This window comes from Natator depressus, chromosome 10 (genome assembly GCF_965152275.1).
Source record: "Natator depressus isolate rNatDep1 chromosome 10, rNatDep2.hap1, whole genome shotgun sequence".
Taxonomy (NCBI): domain Eukaryota; kingdom Metazoa; phylum Chordata; order Testudines; family Cheloniidae; genus Natator; species Natator depressus.
Genome location: NC_134243.1, coordinates 32643290 through 32662654, shown reverse-complemented (window position 1 = coordinate 32662654; position 19365 = coordinate 32643290). Strand labels below are relative to the sequence as shown.

Here is a 19365-nt window from a genome sequence, read left to right as displayed (position 1 = left end):
ATATCATTGACCTGGCCCCCACGTCAGCTGATTTATTACCCTTGTCCTCCCTCCCTCTGGTTTGGTCAGGTACTGGGACAGGGGCTGAGACTCTTATTTCTTCATCATGTAAGGCTCACAGGGCCTCCTTCCCCACATGCCTGCTAACTGCTCAGCTCTATGCCAACAGGAAGGGAAAGACAGCTTCACCTGCCTGATGCCTGCGTTTCTCTCCCTTCCTATAGGATTTGTGGGGAAGGGTGGATGCATGTTAGGCCACCATCCGTGCTGACGGGGTGTCAGACTAGTGTAACAACTCAGTAAAGCAAAACAGTCTCTGTGCATGTTCCTGGAATAAACAGCGACAAGAATTGTCCCCCAAGCAGTCACATTAGTATAGCAACTCTGAAGGCTGTTCTAGTGACCTCCCTCTGTAAACCACCTCGACATGGCCCTCTCTGTCCATAGGGACTTGCTTGCACAGAAATGTTCACCTGCACGCTATAGGATGAATGCAAAGTATTTGCAGTCTGCCCACAGTTCTCAGCACTAGCTAATAACCATGGACATAGTTTGACGTCTATATTTGGGAGGGCGGCTCCAGTCAAGCCAATGGGGCTGTGTGTGGCCGGGGGCGACAACAAATTCTGTGCCTGCAGGGGCACCATTTCAGGTGGGGAGGGGGCACAACTTTAACAGTAATTCCAGGGGCTACTTAGGCAACTGAAAACTCTAGTGTTTTTGCAGATAACTTAGAAATATCTGGCAGGCGCATTATATCTAATTTCTATATTAAGAAAGAAAAATAAATAAATATTAGACCCACTCAGCTCTAATACTATCATGTTCTGACATCTTGTGGCAAGTCACTTGAGGGTCACTGGATAGGTTTAAAATTGTATCTTCTTACTCGGATACTCTTACTAAAATCAGACTGGACCATCGTGCTCATCTCGTCTGACCTCCTGCACATCACAGGCCATAGAATCTCACCTATTCACTCCTGTGATAGACCCCTAACCTCTCAGTGAGTTACTGAAGGCCTCAAATCATGATTTAAAGATTTCAAGTTACAGAGAATCCACCATTTACACTAGTTTAAACCTGCAAGTGACCTGGGCCCTGTGTTGCAGAAGATGGTAAAAAAACAAAAACCCGGTCTCTGCCAATCTGACCGGGGGGTAATTCCTTCCTGACTCCTAATATAGTGATCAGTTAGACCCTGAGCATGTGGGCAAGACCCACCAGGGAGACAACTGGGAAAGAATTCTCTGTAGTAACTCAGAGCCCTCCCCATCTAGTGTCCCGTCTCCAGCCATTGGGGATTTTTGCTACAGGCAGTTGCCGATGGGCCACATGCCATTATAGGCAGTCCTGTCATACCATCCCCTCCATAAACTTATCAAGTTCAGCTTTGAAGCCGGTTAGATTTTTTTGCCCACACTGCTCCAAACTTCACTCCTCTGATGGTTAGAAACCTTCACCTAATTTCAAGCCTAAACTTGTTGATGGCCAGTTTATATGTATTTGTTCTGGGGTCCACGTTGATGCTTACCTTAAATAACTCCGCTCCCTCCCTAGTATTTAGCCCTCTGGTGTATTTATACAGAGTAATCATAGCTCCCCTCAGCCTTCTATTGGTTATACAAAACAAGCCAAGCTGTTTGAGTATCTTCTCATAAGACAGGTTTTCCTTTCCTCAGATCATTTTAGTAGCCCTTCTCTGCACCTGTTCCAGTTTGAATTCATCTTTCTTAAACGTGGGAGACCAGAACTGCACACAATACTCCAGATGAGTCTCACTAGTGCCTTGTATAATGGTACTAACTCTTCACTGTCTCTACTGGAAATACCTTGTCTGATGTATCATATGACCGCATTAGCCTCTTTCACCACCACATCACATTGATGGCTCATAGTTATCCTCTGATCAACCGATACCCCCAGCTCTTTTTCCTCCTCTGTCACTTCCAACTGATAAGTCTCCAGCTTATAGCAAAAATTCTTGTTGTTAGTCCCTAAATGCATGACCTTGTACTTTGCATTATTAAATATCCCATTTCTATTACTCCAGTTTAAAAGGTCATCCAGATCTTCTCGTATGATATTCCAGTCCTCCTCACTATTGGCAATGTCCTCCAAGTTTGTGTCATCTGCAAATTTTATTAGCGCACACCCACTTTTCGTGCCAAAGTCAGTAATAAACATGTTAAATAAGGTTGGTCCCAAGACTCATCCCTAAGGAACTCCACTAGTAACCTCCCTCTAGCCTGAGTGTTCACCTTTCAGCATGATCTCTTGTAGTCTCCTCCTTAACCAGTTCCTTATACACCTTTCCGGTCTCATATTAAACCCCATCTTCTCCAATTTAACAATGTCTCATGTGGAACTGTATCAAATGCCTTACTGACATCCAGGTAGATTAGATCTACTGCCTTTCCTTTGGCTAAAAAAATCAGTTATCTTCTCAAAGAAAGGTATTAGTAACTTTGTTACAACCTCGTGAATATAACAGTTGAAACAATTGTAGAAAAATCTACAATTATTTTCTATCATTTAGGTTATGTCTACACTGTCGCTACAGCCCTCCCGCTAAAAGATGTGCAATGTAGCCACTCTTTGTTGGCAGGCAAGAGCTCTCCCACCCACAAAATAAATCCACCCCCAATGAGCAGTGGTAGCCTTGTCAGCGGGAGAGCATCTCCCGCCGACAAAGCGCTGTCCACACTGGCACTTTTCATTGGTAGAACTTTTGTCATTTGGGGATGTGTGGTTTTTTTCACATCACTGAACCACGAAACTTTTACCAACGAAAGTGCAGTGTAGACAAAGCCTTAGGCTACTTACTTTTTACAGGTTTCAGAGTAGCAGCCGTGTTAGTCTGTATCCGCAAAAAGAAAAGGAGGACTTGTGGCACCTTAGAGACTAACCAATTTATTTGAGCATAAGCTTTCGTGAGCTACAGCTCACTTTGAGCTATTGCTCACGAAAGTTTATGCTCAAATAAATTGGTTAGTCTCTAAGGTGCCACAAGTCGTCCTTTTCTTTTTACTTTTTACAGTTCACCAAGCTTGGAACAGATCATTTAACTTTAGGAAAAAACCTATCTTAATCACCTGTTAATTACTCTGTTTATAAACAACATTCTGATTCCCTGCTTCAGGAGCACAAGCTGGGAGCAGCTCCTCACCTTCTCTGCAGAACTCATTACATTGCACATTAGGCTGCCTGCCCCTGAGGCTTGCAGTTTGGGGGGACAATGCCTCCCATGTGCCCCCCCCCAAATGCTGCCTATACTAATAACTTGGCGGTGAGGTCCAAAGAATGCTAAAATTTTATTATTTTTAGAAAAGATGCATCTGTAAATTAAACAATTGTCAAAACTCTGACAATCTTTTTTTATTATGCTGCTTCATAAGCTGCACTGATTTGCAATGAGCCTTCCTGCTCTGAGTGAGAATTAGTGAGGCTCTGATGCAATCAAATTCCAGAAGAACCGAGAGAATTGTTTACAGATGTCAGTCATATGTACAGGTGACAATTAACCCCGATACCTGTTTGGAACATTACATCATTGTACAGCCAACACAATTTGAAAATGTTTCAGAGTTGTAGCCGTGTTAGTGTGTATCAGCAAAAAGAATGAGGAGTCCTTGTGGCACCTTAGAGACTAACAAATTTATTTGGGTTTAGGCTCAGAAGTTTGAGCGCAAATAAATTTGTTAGTCTCTAAGGTGCCACAAGGACTCCTCGTTCTTTTTAGAGTTTGAAAAGTAGATCATCTACATCTATCATCTTGTCATCTGAAAGTCCCTGGTCCATACCAGTGTTCCTCTTGTTCTAATGCTGTGGCAGCATGGCACAATGTTTTCACTAGAGAACAACTTTCAGTGGGGAACAAATACCATGATCTACCCAAGAAATAGCAATGCGGTCTTTCTGTTCCTGGTGTACACATACGGATGTGTAGCATTCCGCATTTCCCCATCTGATAGGCAGTCTTGGCAGAATTTGTTTTTGTTTTTTTTAAATAATTTTTACTGAAGTTGTTTCTTTTTAAGCATTTTTCTATTTTTATCAATTTAAATTTTCACAGTTGTGCAAAATTATGTTAAGCATTTTAAAAACTTTTATCTATTTAAATATTCCCAGTTGTGGGAAATTATGGGGGAGAGTCAGACAACAGTGGGGGGGTCTGACTAATTATTTAATGACAGTAAATGTTGAGATTCAAAGAGTTAAAGCTTTATTACCATTAAAACACAAATGATCAACATCATATGCAAAATATATACAGTACCGATCCTTAACTCAAACTCTAAGTTCTCGAGCAGCATTTTTCTTATTTTGCCTATCTGTAAATATTGTTTATCAATGGAAATATTTTTGGTGGGTTTGTGTGTACATGATTAAATTGACATTTACCAACAAAAATCTAATCCATCCAAGTCTACTCATAGGTTATGTATAGAAGGGCTTTTCTGTTGCACGATCTTGAGTGGCTCTCTAAACTTAAAAAGAAAGGAGTACTTGTGGCACCTTAGAGACTAACAAATTTACATGAGCATAAGCTTTCGTGAGCTACATGCATCCGATGAAGTGAGCTGTAGCTCACGAAAGCTTATGCTCAAATAAATTGGTTAGTCTCTAAGGTGCCACAAGTACTCCTTTTCTTTTTGCGAATACAGACTAACACGGCTGCTACTCTGAAACCTCTCTAAACTTAGATTGTCCTTGTTATACAAATTGTCTTTGTTATACAAAGCTTGGGAAGGCTGAGAAGAGCCACACGGGAGTTCGGATGCTTAGCATCTGTGTACTGTTCCCTTTCATCTGCTTTTGGATTAGCTGTGTCTTGTACATTGTGTTGCGCTGCATTGTGCTGTGACCTTGGTTGCTGTTATCCTCAAAACCAGCGGCAAACCAGTTTCCCTTGCTTGGGTGTCACATGCCTTTTGGGTTTTCCTTCCTGAACAAATACAGTTGCATGGCCCAGTGTGTTGGCCCCATTGCAGACGTGACAGTACAGACAGGTTAAATAGTTAAGCAGCTGTGAGGATATGTACGCTGTGGCTTTAAATCTGTAACAGGAAGCTAGGCAAGGGAGCAGGGCTGGGTAAGATTCTAAGTAGAAATTCAGCAGGGAAGCAGAGAGAGAGAATGGCTTTAGGGATAATACTGTTTTCCTTGTTCTAATAAAGTTCCTTGTTCAGCGTTGGGAGAAATCAACTCTCTCTCTCTCTGATTGGTTACCACTGTCACATGCCAGTTCCTTGTTCAGTGTTGGAAGAAAGGACTCTCTCTCTCTCTCCCCTTTACCACTGTCACATGATGAGGGTTGCTGCTGCAGCTGCCTGTTTTCTTCCCAGGAGCCTAGACTGAGTAACTGCTGCTTCCCTCCTCTCCTCTCTACACTATCTGCCTTATTTAAAGACCCTTCTGTTACTAGCCATGCTGGGGACTGTCTCCGACAGTAACTAGCCTCCTAGGGGAAGCTCCGGACTCTGCAAACACTAACTCCTGAGACGGAAATTCCAGGTAATTGAGAGAACTTGGGGAAAGTGATTCTGTAAAAATGCTCCACCTCCCCCATCTCTGCTCCATGTGTGTCTGTGAGTCACAGATCTGCTGCTTTATTGACACGCACAGGCTCTTAGCTGATCCAGCTATTGGAGCGAGCATGTATGCAGAAATGGAACAATAACCAACTCTCCCAGCTGGAGGGGGAGGAGAGAGAAAGGAAGGAGACTGAAGGGGATAGGAAAAATAAAAAAAGAGCTGACGAGGTCCAAGAATAGTGCTGCCCAGACCCGTTAACTGCCTCATCCCTGGGCAGATTTAGTCTAACAGGAGTGAGACTAAAAGGCAGTGCCCTGTCTCTGCCTAATAATGATGCTGCTTCGGGGACACTCCCCACAGTGTAGCTGTTTATTCTTCTCTTTGACACTGTTTAGTTCAGGCTCTGTTAAAGGGACATGATACACATGTCTGTGCATTTAGTGCTGGTGGAAGGTGCTGGGTCTGCACCGTAGTAAAGGCACCAAGCAATTCCCAGCGGCAAAGTGTAGATTTTTGTACCCAAGCTGGTAAAGCAGAGCTCAGAAGTTTGACTCCGCCACTGCCTGAAAGTTAATGGACCTGTGCCATGAGCTCAAGCAGTAGAGGCTCGTGCCCTTAGCTTAAGAGGTCTTGGGCTTGATCTCCCAGCTGTGGTGTTGTTACGAGCAGCAGCCTCATAAATCCCGTCGTGGGGGACAAAGACCCACATGGGGTTACTATGGGTCACACATGGACACACAGTGGGCACAGGATGGAGCTATGAAGTGTGTTTTCTGTAGCTGCTGCTTCCTTCCGAGTCGTTATTGACAGGGAGAGAGCAGCAGTCTGTATGGGGCGAGGGAAGTGGGTCTGGAGTGTGGGCACCCTGGGTATAAAGGCCCAGCTGGGAGTGATGAGCCTAAGCCAGGATTCATGGGAGCTATTATTGTTCCAGGGTGCATAAGGTATGGGAATCTGGGCCAAACCTGGGAGCCCCTTCCCTGCCCAGTGGGGTTGAAGCAGGCAGGGAGCTGGGGATACTTGTTCCAGCTGCCAGCATTTGAGGAAGTGGTCATGTCTTTCTCCTAGGCAGAAAGGGGCCCTGAGGGTGAAACGCAGAGAGCCCTCTGCGGGGACACTGCAGGAGAGTGACAGGTTTCCTCATGAGTGTTAGGAGCTTTGTGATCTCTGAAGCTCCCAAGGTTGCTTCTCTGGCCCCTGGCCCTGGCTGGTGGAAACATCCTATGCATTCTCCTTCAAGCAACCCATAAATGCTCAAGTAATTTCTGGGCTGGGAGGGGTGTCAGCCCCTCTGTGGGGGGCTGGGGCAGTTGGGCTCAGAGGAATTCCCACTGCTGCCCCATTCTAGGCAGATGTTCTCCGTATTCTTGCTGTGCTCTGGTAAATACTGTGTTCACCAGGGAACTCCCTTTTGCTCCTTAGTGCTCTCCTACCATCCTTCCCTTTTCCCTTATTTTGCTCTTTCCCCTCTCTCATGCTGCTGTCTCTCTCCCTCTCCCTTTCCTTTCCTTCTCTTTCCATCCTCCCTTCCTTCCCTGACCCAAGCTCTCTCCCCCCTCCATTCTTTACTATCATCCTCAGCCCTGGCCAAGAGTTTCTCCACCTCTTCCCCAGCCCAGTCTCTCACTCAGCCCCCTAAAATCACCACTCTCCACTCACACACCCCCATTTCGGTCACCCCCTTCCCCCCCGCAACTCCTATACCAGGCATCCTGTCACTACAGACCGAACCACTCACACACTAGTCATCCCAGCACCCTGCCCTACATCTCCCACACAACATTCACCTCCCCATTCACACCCCCAAGTCACACTCCAGCCCAATTCCCTTCCTGCCCAGCAGCAGCTTCCACTGAGGTTGTTCCCAGCCCTCCCCACCACATGGAAGAACTGGAGTAGCCGAGAGAGTCTTCCCTGACCCCCATGTGGGGAGCAGGAGCTGGTCTCTCTCCCCCTCCCCATGCTGAAGGGGAACTCTGAGTCCCAGATCATTGTCTCTCTCCCTGTGGTGGGGTAAGGGTGGAGGCAGTCCTGCTAGACAGATAAGTGGGAGCAGGCAGTGCTAGTAGAGAGCAATCACTGCTCCTGCACTGCTGCAGCCCCAGCCAAGGGGCCACCTGTTGGGGCCCATTCCAACCATGCTTTCTGCCCTGATGGCCCCAATGCCTTTGTCACCTCCCATACCATCCCTCTGGGAAGGAGGTTGAGAGACATTGCACTGCTGCTCATCTCCCTCTGCTCAGGGCTTCCAAGGGGGACAGAACTATGACATTGTCCTGCCTGGGGTCCCTCCGCCCCAAGGCCTGGTTCTGGTCTCTAATAGGCCTGGTTAGAGATGTGCAAGTGGCTTGTTTTTGCTTTTTGTCAAGTCCCTCAGTGTGTGGAGATCCCTGAAGCGGCACAGCACGCTTCCCAGGAGGTATTTCTGTGCAGGTGAAATGTTCCCTCAGCAAAGAGAGGGGCTGGGTTTTAAACCCCAGAGGGATCTGTGTAGCAAATCTTTGGTGAAGATGTGACAAGCCCTGATCTTGCCCATTTCTCAGGATTTCCCATTCCCAAACAAGACATGATCTCCAGCCGGGAATGAGAGGAAGAGCTGCGGGTCCCCACTCTCCAGAGCTACGATGAAAAGGAGATGCTGAGTGGCACCTGCACAGGTGAGGAATAAACTAAACCATTTGGGAACTGTCAGTGAATGAGGTGAAAATCTGGATTTGCCGAAGTGCTGCCATGAGCTCCCAGCATCCCAGGTGAACAGGAACAGCAAACGGGCGATTCAGAGGGCGTAGCTGTGGAGTCTGTGCTTGTGTGTAGAGGGACTAGATGAATGGTGCATTAAGTCTGCCTATTTCTGTTCTCTGCAAGGGTTGTGTGGCTGGGCCTTGAGGCCGTGAATAGGCCAGATGAGACTGGGATGCTTGTGCCGCAGTGAGAGCTATGTGGCTTGGACTTTTGGGTCTGTGATCAGCCTCAGTGGTTGAAGTCTCTGTGGGGTGAATATGTCACTGGTACTGAGAGCTGGCCAGTGAGGCTTAGGCGATAAGTCAGATGCCAAGGGGAGAAGGAGGGGGAGGATGGGGTGGGACTTTTGAACTGATGAACTGGAGCAGCAAACAGGGGTGTTTTGGAGGCACAAAAATAAAATAGTCAGGCAGCCTTCAGTTAGTTGTGGCCCCTTCTCCACAGGGCCATCTTTATGAAAACATAGGGTGTCCAAACAGAACAAAACCTGCCATAGCGAAACAAAGACGGAAACTGCAACCAATGGTCTCCCCATGTAGACCTCAGGGTGGGACTCCAGCTCAGACCCAGCTGTTCCCCCATCTCCCAGGCAGCCCTTTATATGTCCCTTGCTCCCTCTAAGCAGCAGGGTTAATTGGCTGCTGCATTAACCTGTTAGGGTCTGGGCTAGGGAGTGCCTTTTTACCCTGTCATGCACCCCTGCAAGTGTGGCAAAGGGCATGCTCTGTGAAAACATCACCTGCCCCTTATGGGGAAAAAAATTGGTGTTTCCATGTGCTGTGGTGCACCAAGAAGTAAATGGCTGCAGGGCGTGAGTCTGGGGTTGTCATCTTTCATAGCCTGCAGCTATTTAAGGGGGGCCTGGTCCGTGACCAGGGTGAAGGGTGCTTCCAGGAGGTAGTATCATAATGTCTTCACTGCCCACTTCGCTGCAAGACTTTCCTTTCCTATATTGGAATAGTTCTTCTGTGGGAGAAGCTTCCTACTGAGATTTAGGATGGGGTGTTCTCCATCCTCCGCCACCTGCAATACAACCATCCCAAGTCCCACCTCAGAGGCATCACTTTGTAGTATGACTCCTTTTGTAAAATCTGGACTCAGCAGGTCCAGTTTACTACACAAGATGCGCTTGACTGCGCCAAATGTACCTGCACAAGCTGCTGTCCATTGGACATTTTGAGGGGCTTGTCCTTTAGGGGGTCTGGGAGGGGTGCTGTTAGGGGAAAACCTGGAGACAAAGCACCTGTGATACCCTGATAACCCCAGGAATGTCTTTGCCTGCCTTTTGGTGGGCAGGGATTGGGAACTCTAGCGGGACTTTCACTTAGCTGGCCAAGGGTCAGATTCACCCATTCTCCAAGGTCTAAGTGTTAAATTTTGGTACTACTCACCTTGCACTTAGGCCTGCTTCCCTTAGAAACTTCAGCAATCCTCTGGAGATGCTCTCCCCTTGGACTAGAATAGATTACAGCATTGTTGAGCTAGGCAGCAGCGTACTGCCGATAGGGCCGTAATGCCCTGTCCATTAGTCACTGGAAGGTGGCAGGCACCTCACAGAATCTAAATGGGAGGGTTCAGAACTGACATAGGCCAAAAGGGGTAGCAAAGGCCAGATTTTCTTTGGATTCTGGTGCCAGAGGAATTTGCCAGTAGCTTTAGTATGGTTGAATGTGGTCATGAACTGGGCCCTATCCAGCAACTCATCTACTTCAGCATGGGATTTGAGCTGAACTTTGACATGGCATTAGAACATAAGAATGTAGGAACAGCCATACTGGTCAGACCAATGGTCCATCTAGCTCAGTATCCTGTCTTCTCACTGTGGCCAATGCCAGGTGCTTCAGAGGGAATGAACACAACAGACAATCATCAAGTGATCCATCCCCTGTCACCCATTCCCAGCTACTGGCAAAGAGGCTAGGGACACCATTCCGTCTTGGCTAATAGCCTATCCTCCATGAATTTATCTAGTTCTTTTTTGAACCTTGTTATAGTCTTGGCCTTCACAACATCCTCTGGCAAGGAGTTCCACAGGTTGACTCTGCACTGGGTGAAGAAATACTTCCTTTTGTTTGTGTTAAACCTGCTGCCTATTAATTTCATTTGGTGACTCCTAGTTCTTGTGTTATGAGAAGGAGTAAATAACACTTCCTTATTTACTTTCTCCAAACCAGTCATGATTTTATAGACCTCTATCATATCCCCCCTTAGTCGTCTCTTTTTCCAGCTGAAAAGTCCAGTCTTCTTAATATTTGCTCAAACAGAAGCCGTTCAATACCCCTAATAATTTTTGTTGCCCTTTTCTGAACCTTTTCCATTCCAATATATCTTTTTTGAGATGGGACTACCACATCTGCACGCAGTTTTCAAGATGTGGCCATACCATAAATTTATATGGAGGCAATATGATATTCTCTGTGTTATTATCTATCCCTTCCTTAATGATTCCCACCATTCTGTTTGCTTTTTTGACTGCTGCTGCACATTGAGTGAACGTTTTCAGAGAACCATCCACAATGACGCCAAGATCTCTTGAGTGGTAACACCTAATTTAGACCTCATCATTATATATTAACTGTTCTAACATCAACACAAAACATGAACGCTATTGTCTGACTTGGGAACTAGAACAATTGGGCTGCACCATTCACTTTGCAACTCCTCGACTACCCCTCGTTCTAACCTACTTTCTTTCTCCCTCTTGAAAATCTCCCATGTTCATTCAGGGATTTAGAAGCCTCTCTTCTGTGCACTGACTCCTGGGATAATTTGTATGTGGTGCTCTAGGAGGTGAGTCTTCACAGGCCTGGTGGTGAAGACATCATTAAAGTTCTGGACTAGCTTTCAGGCTCACTCTCTCTGTTAGCTGCAGGTTAGTCTCCCAGAGTTAGACTTTAAGGTCAGAAGGGACCATTATGATCATCTAGTTTGACCTCCTGCACAACGCAGGCCACAGAATCTCACCCACCCACTCCTGTAATAAACCCCTAACCAATGTCTGAGCTGTTGAAGTCCTCAAACCATGGTTTAAAGACTTCAAGGTGCAGAGAATCCTCCAGCAAGTGACCTGTGCCCCACGCTGCAGAGGTAGGTGAAAAACCCCCAGGGCCTCTGCCAATCTGCGCTGGAGGAAAATTCCTTCCCGACCCCAAATATGGCGATCAGCTAAATCCTGAGTATGTGGGCAAGACTCACCAGCCAGACACCCAAGAAAGAATTCTCTGTAGTAACTCGGATCACACCTCATCTAACATCCCATCATAGGCCATTGAGCATATTTACCTCTAATAGTCAAAGATCAATTAATTGCCAAATTTGGCTATCCCATCATACCATCCCCTCCATAAACTTATCAAGCTTAGTCTTGAAGCCAGATATGTCTTTTGCCCCCACTGCTTCCCTTGGAAGGCTGTTCCAGAACTTCACTCCACTGATGGTTAGAAACCTTCGCCTAATTTCAAGTCTAAATTTCCTGATGGCCAGTTTATATCCATTTGTTCTTGTGTCCACATTGGTACTGAGCTTAACTAATTCCTCTCCCTCCCTGGTATTTATCCCTCTGATACATTTATAGAGAGCAATCATATCTCCCCTCAGCCTTCTTTTGGTTAGGCTAAACAAGCCAAGCTCCTTGAGTCTCCTTGCAAAAGACAGGTTTTCCATTCCTCAGATCATCCTAGTAGCCCTTCTCTGTACCTGTTCCAGTTTGAATTCATCCTTCTTAAACATGGGAGACCAGAACTGCACACAATATTCCAGATGAGGTCTCACCAGTGCCTTGTATAACGGTACTAACACCTCCTTATCTCTACTGAAAATACCTCACCTGATGCATCCCAAGACCGCATTAGCTTTTTTCACGGCCATATCACATTGGCGGCTCATAGTCATCCTGTGATCAACCAATACTCCGAGGTCCTTCTCCTCCTCTGTTACTTCCAACTGATGAGTCCCCAGCTTATAACAAAAATTCTTGTTATTAATCCCTAAATGCATGACCTTGTATTTTTCACTGTTACATTTCATCCTATTGCTATTACTCCAGTTTACGAGGTCATCCAGATCTTCCTGTATGATATCCCGGTCCTTCTCTGTATTGGCAATACCTCCCAGCATTGTGTCATCCGCAAACTTTATTAGCACACTCCCACTTTTTGTGCCAAGGTCAGTAATAAAAAGATTAAATAAGATTGGTCCCAAAACTGATCCCTGAGGAACTCCACTGGTAACCTCCCTCCAGCCTGACAGTTCACCTTTCACCCATCGTAGTCTCCCCTTTAACCAGTTCCAGTTTAACCAGTCCACCTTTCAATTTTCATATTGATCCCCATCTTTTCCAATTTAACTAATAATTCTCCATGTGGAACTGTATCAAATGCCTTACTGAAATCGAGGTAAATTAGATTAACTGCGTTTCCTTTGCCTAAAAAATCTGTTACCTTCTCAAAGACGGAGATCAGGTTGGTTTGGCATGATCTACCTTTTGTAAAACCACGTTGTATTTTGTCCCAATTACCACTGACCTCAATGTCCTTAACTACTTTCTCCTTCAAAACTTTTTCCAAGACCTTGCATGCTACAGATGTCAAACTAACAGGCCTGTAGTTGCCAGGATCATGTTTTTTCCCTTTCTTAAAAATAGGAACTATGTTAGCAGTTCTCCACTCATATGGTACAACCCCTGAGTTTACAGATTCATTAAAAATTCTTGCTGATGGGCTTGCAATTTCATGTGCCAGTTCCTTTAATATTCTTGGATGAAGATTATCTGGGGCCCCCCGATTTAGTCCCATTAAGCTGTTCGAGTTTGGCTTCTACCTCGGATGTGGTAAAATCTACCTCTATATCCTCAGTCCCATTTGTCATCCTACAGTTATCCCTAAGCTCCTCATTAAAGACTGAGACAAAGTATTTGTTTAGATATTGGGCCATGCCTAGATTATCCTTAACCTCCACTCCATCCTCAGTGTTTAGCAGTCCCACTTCTTCTTTCTATGTTTTCTTCTTAATTATATGGCTGTAGAACCTTTTACTATTGGTTTTAATTCCCTTTGCAAGGTCCAACTCTACATGGCTTTTGGCCTTTCTCACTTTATCCCTACATGTTCTGACCTCAATAAAGTAGCTTTCCTTGCTGATCTCTCCCATCTTCCATTCCTTGTAGACTTTCTGCCTTTTCTTAATCACCTCTCTGAGATGCTTGCTCATCCAGCTTGGTCTACAACTCCTGCCTATGAATTTTTTCCCCTTTCTTGGGATGCAGGGTTCTGATAGTTTCTGCAACTTTGACTTGAAGTAATTCCAGGCCTCCTCTGCCTTTAGATCCACAAGTTCTTCAGTCCAATCCACTTCCCTAACTAATTTCCTTAATTTTTTAAAGTTAGCCCTTTTGAAATCAAAAATCCTAATCACAGATCTATTTTTGTTTATCCTTCCATTTAGTTTGAACTGAATTATCTCATGATCACTCGAACCAAGGTTGTCCCCTACAACCATTTCTTAGATTTCATAGAATATCAGGGTTGGAAGGGACCTCAGGAGGTCATCTAGTCCAACCCCCTGCTCAAAGCAGGACCAATCCCCAATTTTTGCCCCAGATCCCTAAATGGCCCCCTCAAGGATTGAACTCACAACCCTGGGTTTAGCAGGCCAATGCTCAAACCACTGAGCTATCCCTCCTTCTATAAGGTCTTCACTACTCACCAAAACCAAATCTAAAATGGCATCCCCTCTTGTTGGTTCAGCAACTACTTGGTGAAGGAATCCATCAGCTATCGCATCCAGGAAAATCTGAGCCCTTTTATTATTACTAGCACTCGTCCTCCAGTCTATATCTGGGAAGTTAAAGTCTCCCATGATCACGCAGTTTTCCATTAGTATTTACTTCATTAAAAACATTAAAGCGGTCTCTATCCATATCCAGATCGGATCCCGGCGGTCTATAGCACACCCCAGGCGCTATCCCAGGGGAGGCTCTAGTAGCTTTCTTCCCCAATATAATTTTTGCTCAGACAGACTCTGTCTTATCCATTCCATCACTTCTTATTTCTTTACATTCTACCTCATCATTGTTATACAATGCTAGTCCACCACCTTTACCTTTATTTCTGTCTTTCCTAAACAGCACATACCCTTCAATACCTGTACTCCAGTCGTGACTACTATTCCACCATGTTTCTGTTATCCCTATAATATCTGGTTTCACTTCCTGCACCAGTAGCTCTAGTTCCTCCATTTGTTACATAGGCTCCTCGCATTGGTGTACAAACATCTTAATTTTTGCTGTTTGGCTTCGCTCACATTCTTTACACGATTAGGCACAGACATTCTACCGCCAGTATCACCTATTAGACTGGTATCTACACTACCCTTCCTCCTTATGTCCATTCCTCTACTCACGGCTGTATCCGTTCTTACTTCGTTTTCTTCCCTCTCAATGCTAAAATCCGGCGTGGAGATTACCTGGACATCTCCCAGCCATCTCCCCCAAATTCCTAGTTTAAAGCTCTCTTGATCAGTTGTGCCAGCCTCCATCCTAGAAGTCCATTTCCCTCCCTACTCAGGTGAAGTCCATCCCGAGAAAACAATCCCCTGTCCATGAATGCCTCCCAGTGGCCATACATCCCAAAGCCCTCCTTATAGCACCACTGCCTGAGCAATCTGCTGATCATCATAATCTTGTCACATCTTTTGTTGCCATTCTCTAAGAACAGGCAGAATCCCACTGAAGATCACCTGAGCCTCGATTTCCTAAGCGTTTTCCCCAGCCTGGCATAGTCTCCCTTGATATATTACAGCTAGATTCTCGCTGGATCATTTGTTCCCACATGAAGGACAATCTGTGGATTCTTTTCCACTCCCGTTAGGATCCTCTTCAGCCTCCGGTCTACATCCCATATCTTAGCACCCGGCAGATAGCACACCCTTCTGTTCTCTGGATCAGCTTTACAGGCCTGTCTATTTTTCTCAGTAAGGAGTCTCCAATCATGTAGACCTGCCTTTTCCTGGTCATGGTGCGATTCTCCGGTCTATCCCCTGTTCCCTCTGGCTGCAAGTCCTCTCGATTCCTATTCTCCCTTGCAATCCTCTGCAACCCATCCTGTATCCTCCCGGGGCTCATATTTGGTGGTGTTATCTCCATTGACTCTTCCCCTCTTCCTATAGAACTAGCTGCTCTTCTCTTCTTCCTTGTCCTCCCACCTTCAGTGACCGCCTGCTGTGCCCCTTCTTCATTTTTCAACTCTGCAAACCTGTTCCTGAGCTCTATTTCTCCTTCACTAGCCCGTCTTTTCCTCTGCCTGGTTCTCTTAGTCACGTGCTTCCACTGTCCACTTTCCTCACCCAGCAGTCTCCCCTCAGAGTTCTTTGATCCTACTTCCATCTGCAAGTCTGAGCTTTTCCCTTCAGCCTGCTCATGTCTTTGCTCCATCATCCACTTGAAACCCCTTCTAAACTCAACCAGAGTTTCCACCTGCATCTCCAATCCTCGGATCTTTTCTTCCATCAGCTCTATCAGGCAGTACTTCATGCAGACAAAACTCTTACCAGGTACCCCCTTCAGGATCATGTACATGCCACAGCTTCCACATCCAGTCATCTTCATTGTGTCTTCCACTGCTTGGGTCACTACCACTGCTGCCTCTGTATCTGTCATAGTCTTCTCACCTAAGTCCTGTTAGTCCGGGAAACACAAACCAAACCAAAACAAACCCCCAACAAGCACCACAATACTGCCAGAACACCACACACTCCCTTCACTAACCTGTCTGTTCCTCTGCCTGGTTCTCCTAGTCTTCCCCTCAAATTCCCACTCAAACTCCCCTGCAGACCCCTGCCTCTGGTACCTGAGGGCCTAAGTCTAATTCTTGTTGAACAGGGTGGATAAACATGGCCTCACAGTTCTTTCAGGGCTTTAGTACATTCACTCAGTAGATCTACTAACCAAATCTCACAAGCTAACTCCCCTACTCAGCGCACTGTCTTACAGGGCCTCTGCCCTTTAGCTAGTAGTTTGCTCTCAGAGCTAGGTAGTAATAACATCATCCTCTGTTGATACACCATCAGTGCCACATTTCTATTATAATATAGCTCCTGTGAGTTTTGCAAACCCTGAAAATTCTGCCGGACAAAGGCGGCCCTATCAAGTCCATCCATTCCTGCAGATTTGGGACATACTGCACAACATTCTCAGCTTTGGTCCCAACAAGCTTCCTACACAAGGTCCAGAATTCCACAGGGCTCCCTTCCATGCACCATCTTAAAAGGAGAGAACCCCATGGAAGACTGAGGCACTTCCCTGATGGCAAACAGTAGATACAGCAGGAGTTTGTTCTAGTTGTGGGATTTGGCTCTTATGAACTTGAGCAGCATTTCTTGGAGGATCCGATTAAAACATTCCACCAACTCATATGTTTGGGGGTGGTAGGCCAATGTTCTTATGGACTTTATTTCAAGTAGAAAGCAAACTTCTCATGATAACCTTGACATGAAGGTGCTGCCTTGATTGGTTTAATATCACCCTGGGAATACCTACCCAAGAGATGATTTTAGCAACTCATTGGTGACTAATTAGGCTGACATTGATTGCAAAAGAATGGCTTTGGGGTACCAGATGGTGTAATCTACAATGACTAAAATATAGCAGCACCCACTAATCCTCAGGTCAGAGGGGTTCAGCTAAATCTACCCCAATGCGCTCAAATGGAGCATCTACCAAGGGGAAAGAGGAACCAAGGGGGTCCTTTGGGTAGATTTGGAACTCATTAGCTGGCATTTGGAACAGGAGTTGCAATAGTTCTTGATCTTTTGGTATTCCCCAGGCCAGAAGAAATAAGAAATAAGCCCATATCCATTCCTGGTTTTTTTCCATCCCCTAAGTGACCAGACCATGGTATTTCATGGCCCAGCCTGCGTACTTTGTTCCTAAAGGACCTGGAGACCAAATGTATCCCCATTTGGGGCTGTTTGGCCACCTGAATCAGGAAATATCCCTCTATCTCGAAGTGAGAATATTTTGCATCCCGTATCGCATCCACATTGCTCTGTTTCCCCGTGGCTAATGGTCCGTACAGCTGGTTAACACCCTATGATTTTTCTGCTCTTACACAAAGTCACTGGAACAGGCTAGAGACTGATCATCCAGCAGTGGGAGGTTCTGGAAGAAGCAACACTTGTGTGGACTTCTTAGGGGTGTTCAAACTGCACTGGGTGATCGTGTCCTTGCACGATTATTTCACTGGTTCTGGCTTGGGGGACTGTAGGGCCCCTAGGACCTTGGATTTCTGCAGTTGTTGATGCCAGGGAATTTGACCCTGCAGAGATATTTCCAGGCAGGTCAGAGTCGTATTAGTTGGCAGCAGATTTTTTTGGCCCATCTCCCTGGACCCTAACATGTCACTAGAGCTTGTTCCAGGCAAGGTGATGCTCTTCACTTGTTTTCTGGGTCAGATTTGTAGGGCCTCAGAGCTCAGGGTCAGCAAAGGGAAGATCTTTCCCCGCAGTACATCCACCCTGTCCCTCTTCCCCAGGCAAGTTAGCATCTGGGCATGACTGGTTTGCCTCTTGTAGCAGGCCAGTTACCAGGCCCCAGTAGCAGCCCAGCACCATGGGGTATGACCGTTCTTTTGCCATGGTCACCACCAACTCTGAAGACCTCCTATTTACAGACAGCTTAAGCCCGGTAATGGGGGAGGGTGGGAAATCTCTATGGGTACACCCTATAAAAAACATTCCCTCAATCAGTGGGAAATTCGGGCCCAGTAGCTGCTCACATATGAATGTCTGGAGTCAGCCAGTCCCTGGAAACTCCACCCCTTTGACTATATCGGGGACAACAAGAGCACTGGGATTCCCAAGGAGTGTTGAGGGCTTGGGGAAGCAGGCTATGGCATAGTCACAGTCCACATTGATGCAAGAGTGGTGGCTATGGCCTTCCTGCTCATAGGTGAAGCTCATCCGGCCCCTTCCTGCCCCTAGGATTGTACTAGCCTAGGGGTGGGCAAACTATGGCCTGAGGGCTGCACCCAGCCCTCCAGACGTTTTAATCCAGCCCTCAAGATCCCGCTGGGGAGCAGGGTCCAGGGCTTGTCCTGCTCCAGTGCTCCAGCCAGGGAGTGGGGTCTGGGGCTTGCCCCGCTCTGGTGCTTCAGCCGGGGAGCAGGATCAGGGGCTTGCCCCACTTCGTGCAGCTCCTGGAAGAAGCAGCATGTCCCCCCTCCAGCTCCTATGCACACGCTGCCCCCACCCCTAGCGCTACCCCTGCAGCTCCCATTGGCCAGGAACCATAGCCAATGGGAGCTGCAGGGGCAGCACCTGCGGAGGGGGCAGTGCGCATCGCTGCCTGGCCACGCCTCCCCATAGGAGCAGGAGAGGGGACATGTCGCTGCTTCTGGGAGCTGTTTGAGGTAAGCACTGCCCAGAACCTGCACTCCTGACGCCCCACGCCCCAACCCCCTGCCCCAGCCCTGATCCCCCTCCCTCCCTCTGAACCCCTCGGTTCCACCCTCCTGCACCCCCAACCCCTCATCTCCAGCCCCACCCCGGAGTCCGCACCCCCAGCCAGAGCCCTCACCCCCTCCCGCACCCCAACCCCCAATTTCATGAGCATTCATGGCCCGCCATACAGTTTCCATACCCAGATGTGGCCCTTGGGCCAAAAAGTTTGCCCACCCCTGTACTAGCCTCTGCTAGTAAGATTTCTGTATCTCCCATCAGCCTCCCTTCCAATCTGTTCACAGCAAGACAAAACCAAAAAGTCATTGTTTTTGTGCCAGGGCAAGTCTGAGTCCAGGCTCAGTCAGGGATGTGTTTCTGCTTCCTTGGGGATTGGAGCCTCTCTATGCATTCCCTCCAGTCCTACTGCTACACAGTTTCTTCAAGAAGCTGAGGAAGGCACATGCCAGGCTGATACCTATAGTCCCAGCATGCTTGAGACACCACTGGTTGTCAGACCTCCAGATTCTCTCGATACAGCCTCCAATGGCACTACCATTGTTCAGGCCTTACTATCACTGAACCATGACCAAAGTTCTCCACCCCAACCCTCACGGTCTCCACCTCACAGCAAGGGAGTTGAGTGGCTGAACC

At 46.8% G+C, this 19365-nt stretch overlaps 2 protein-coding genes across 4 annotated transcripts in view; both read left to right on the top strand.

The window, feature by feature from the left end:
• The first annotated feature begins 5499 nt into the window (after positions 1-5499).
• The window catches only part of LOC141994999 (uncharacterized), a 58517-nt gene continuing 44651 nt past the window's right edge, over positions 5500-19365 (top strand). The window contains exons 1-2 of one of the 3 annotated variants that reach the window (XM_074965667.1): positions 5500-5517; positions 8082-8195. In XM_074965667.1, the coding sequence (XP_074821768.1) occupies positions 8174-8195 (22 nt within the window). In that variant the 5' untranslated portion in view covers positions 5500-5517; positions 8082-8173. Of the gene's footprint in view, positions 5518-8078; positions 8196-19365 lie in introns of those variants that run through there. The other 2 variants (XM_074965671.1, XM_074965669.1) reach the window with 2 other exon arrangements.
• HMOX2 (heme oxygenase 2) overlaps positions 8079-19365 on the top strand; it is a 93923-nt gene continuing 82636 nt past the window's right edge. The window contains exon 1 of the mRNA XM_074965675.1: positions 8079-8195. The gene's annotated coding sequence lies outside the window, so the exon portion shown is untranslated. The remainder of the gene's footprint in view (positions 8196-19365) is intronic.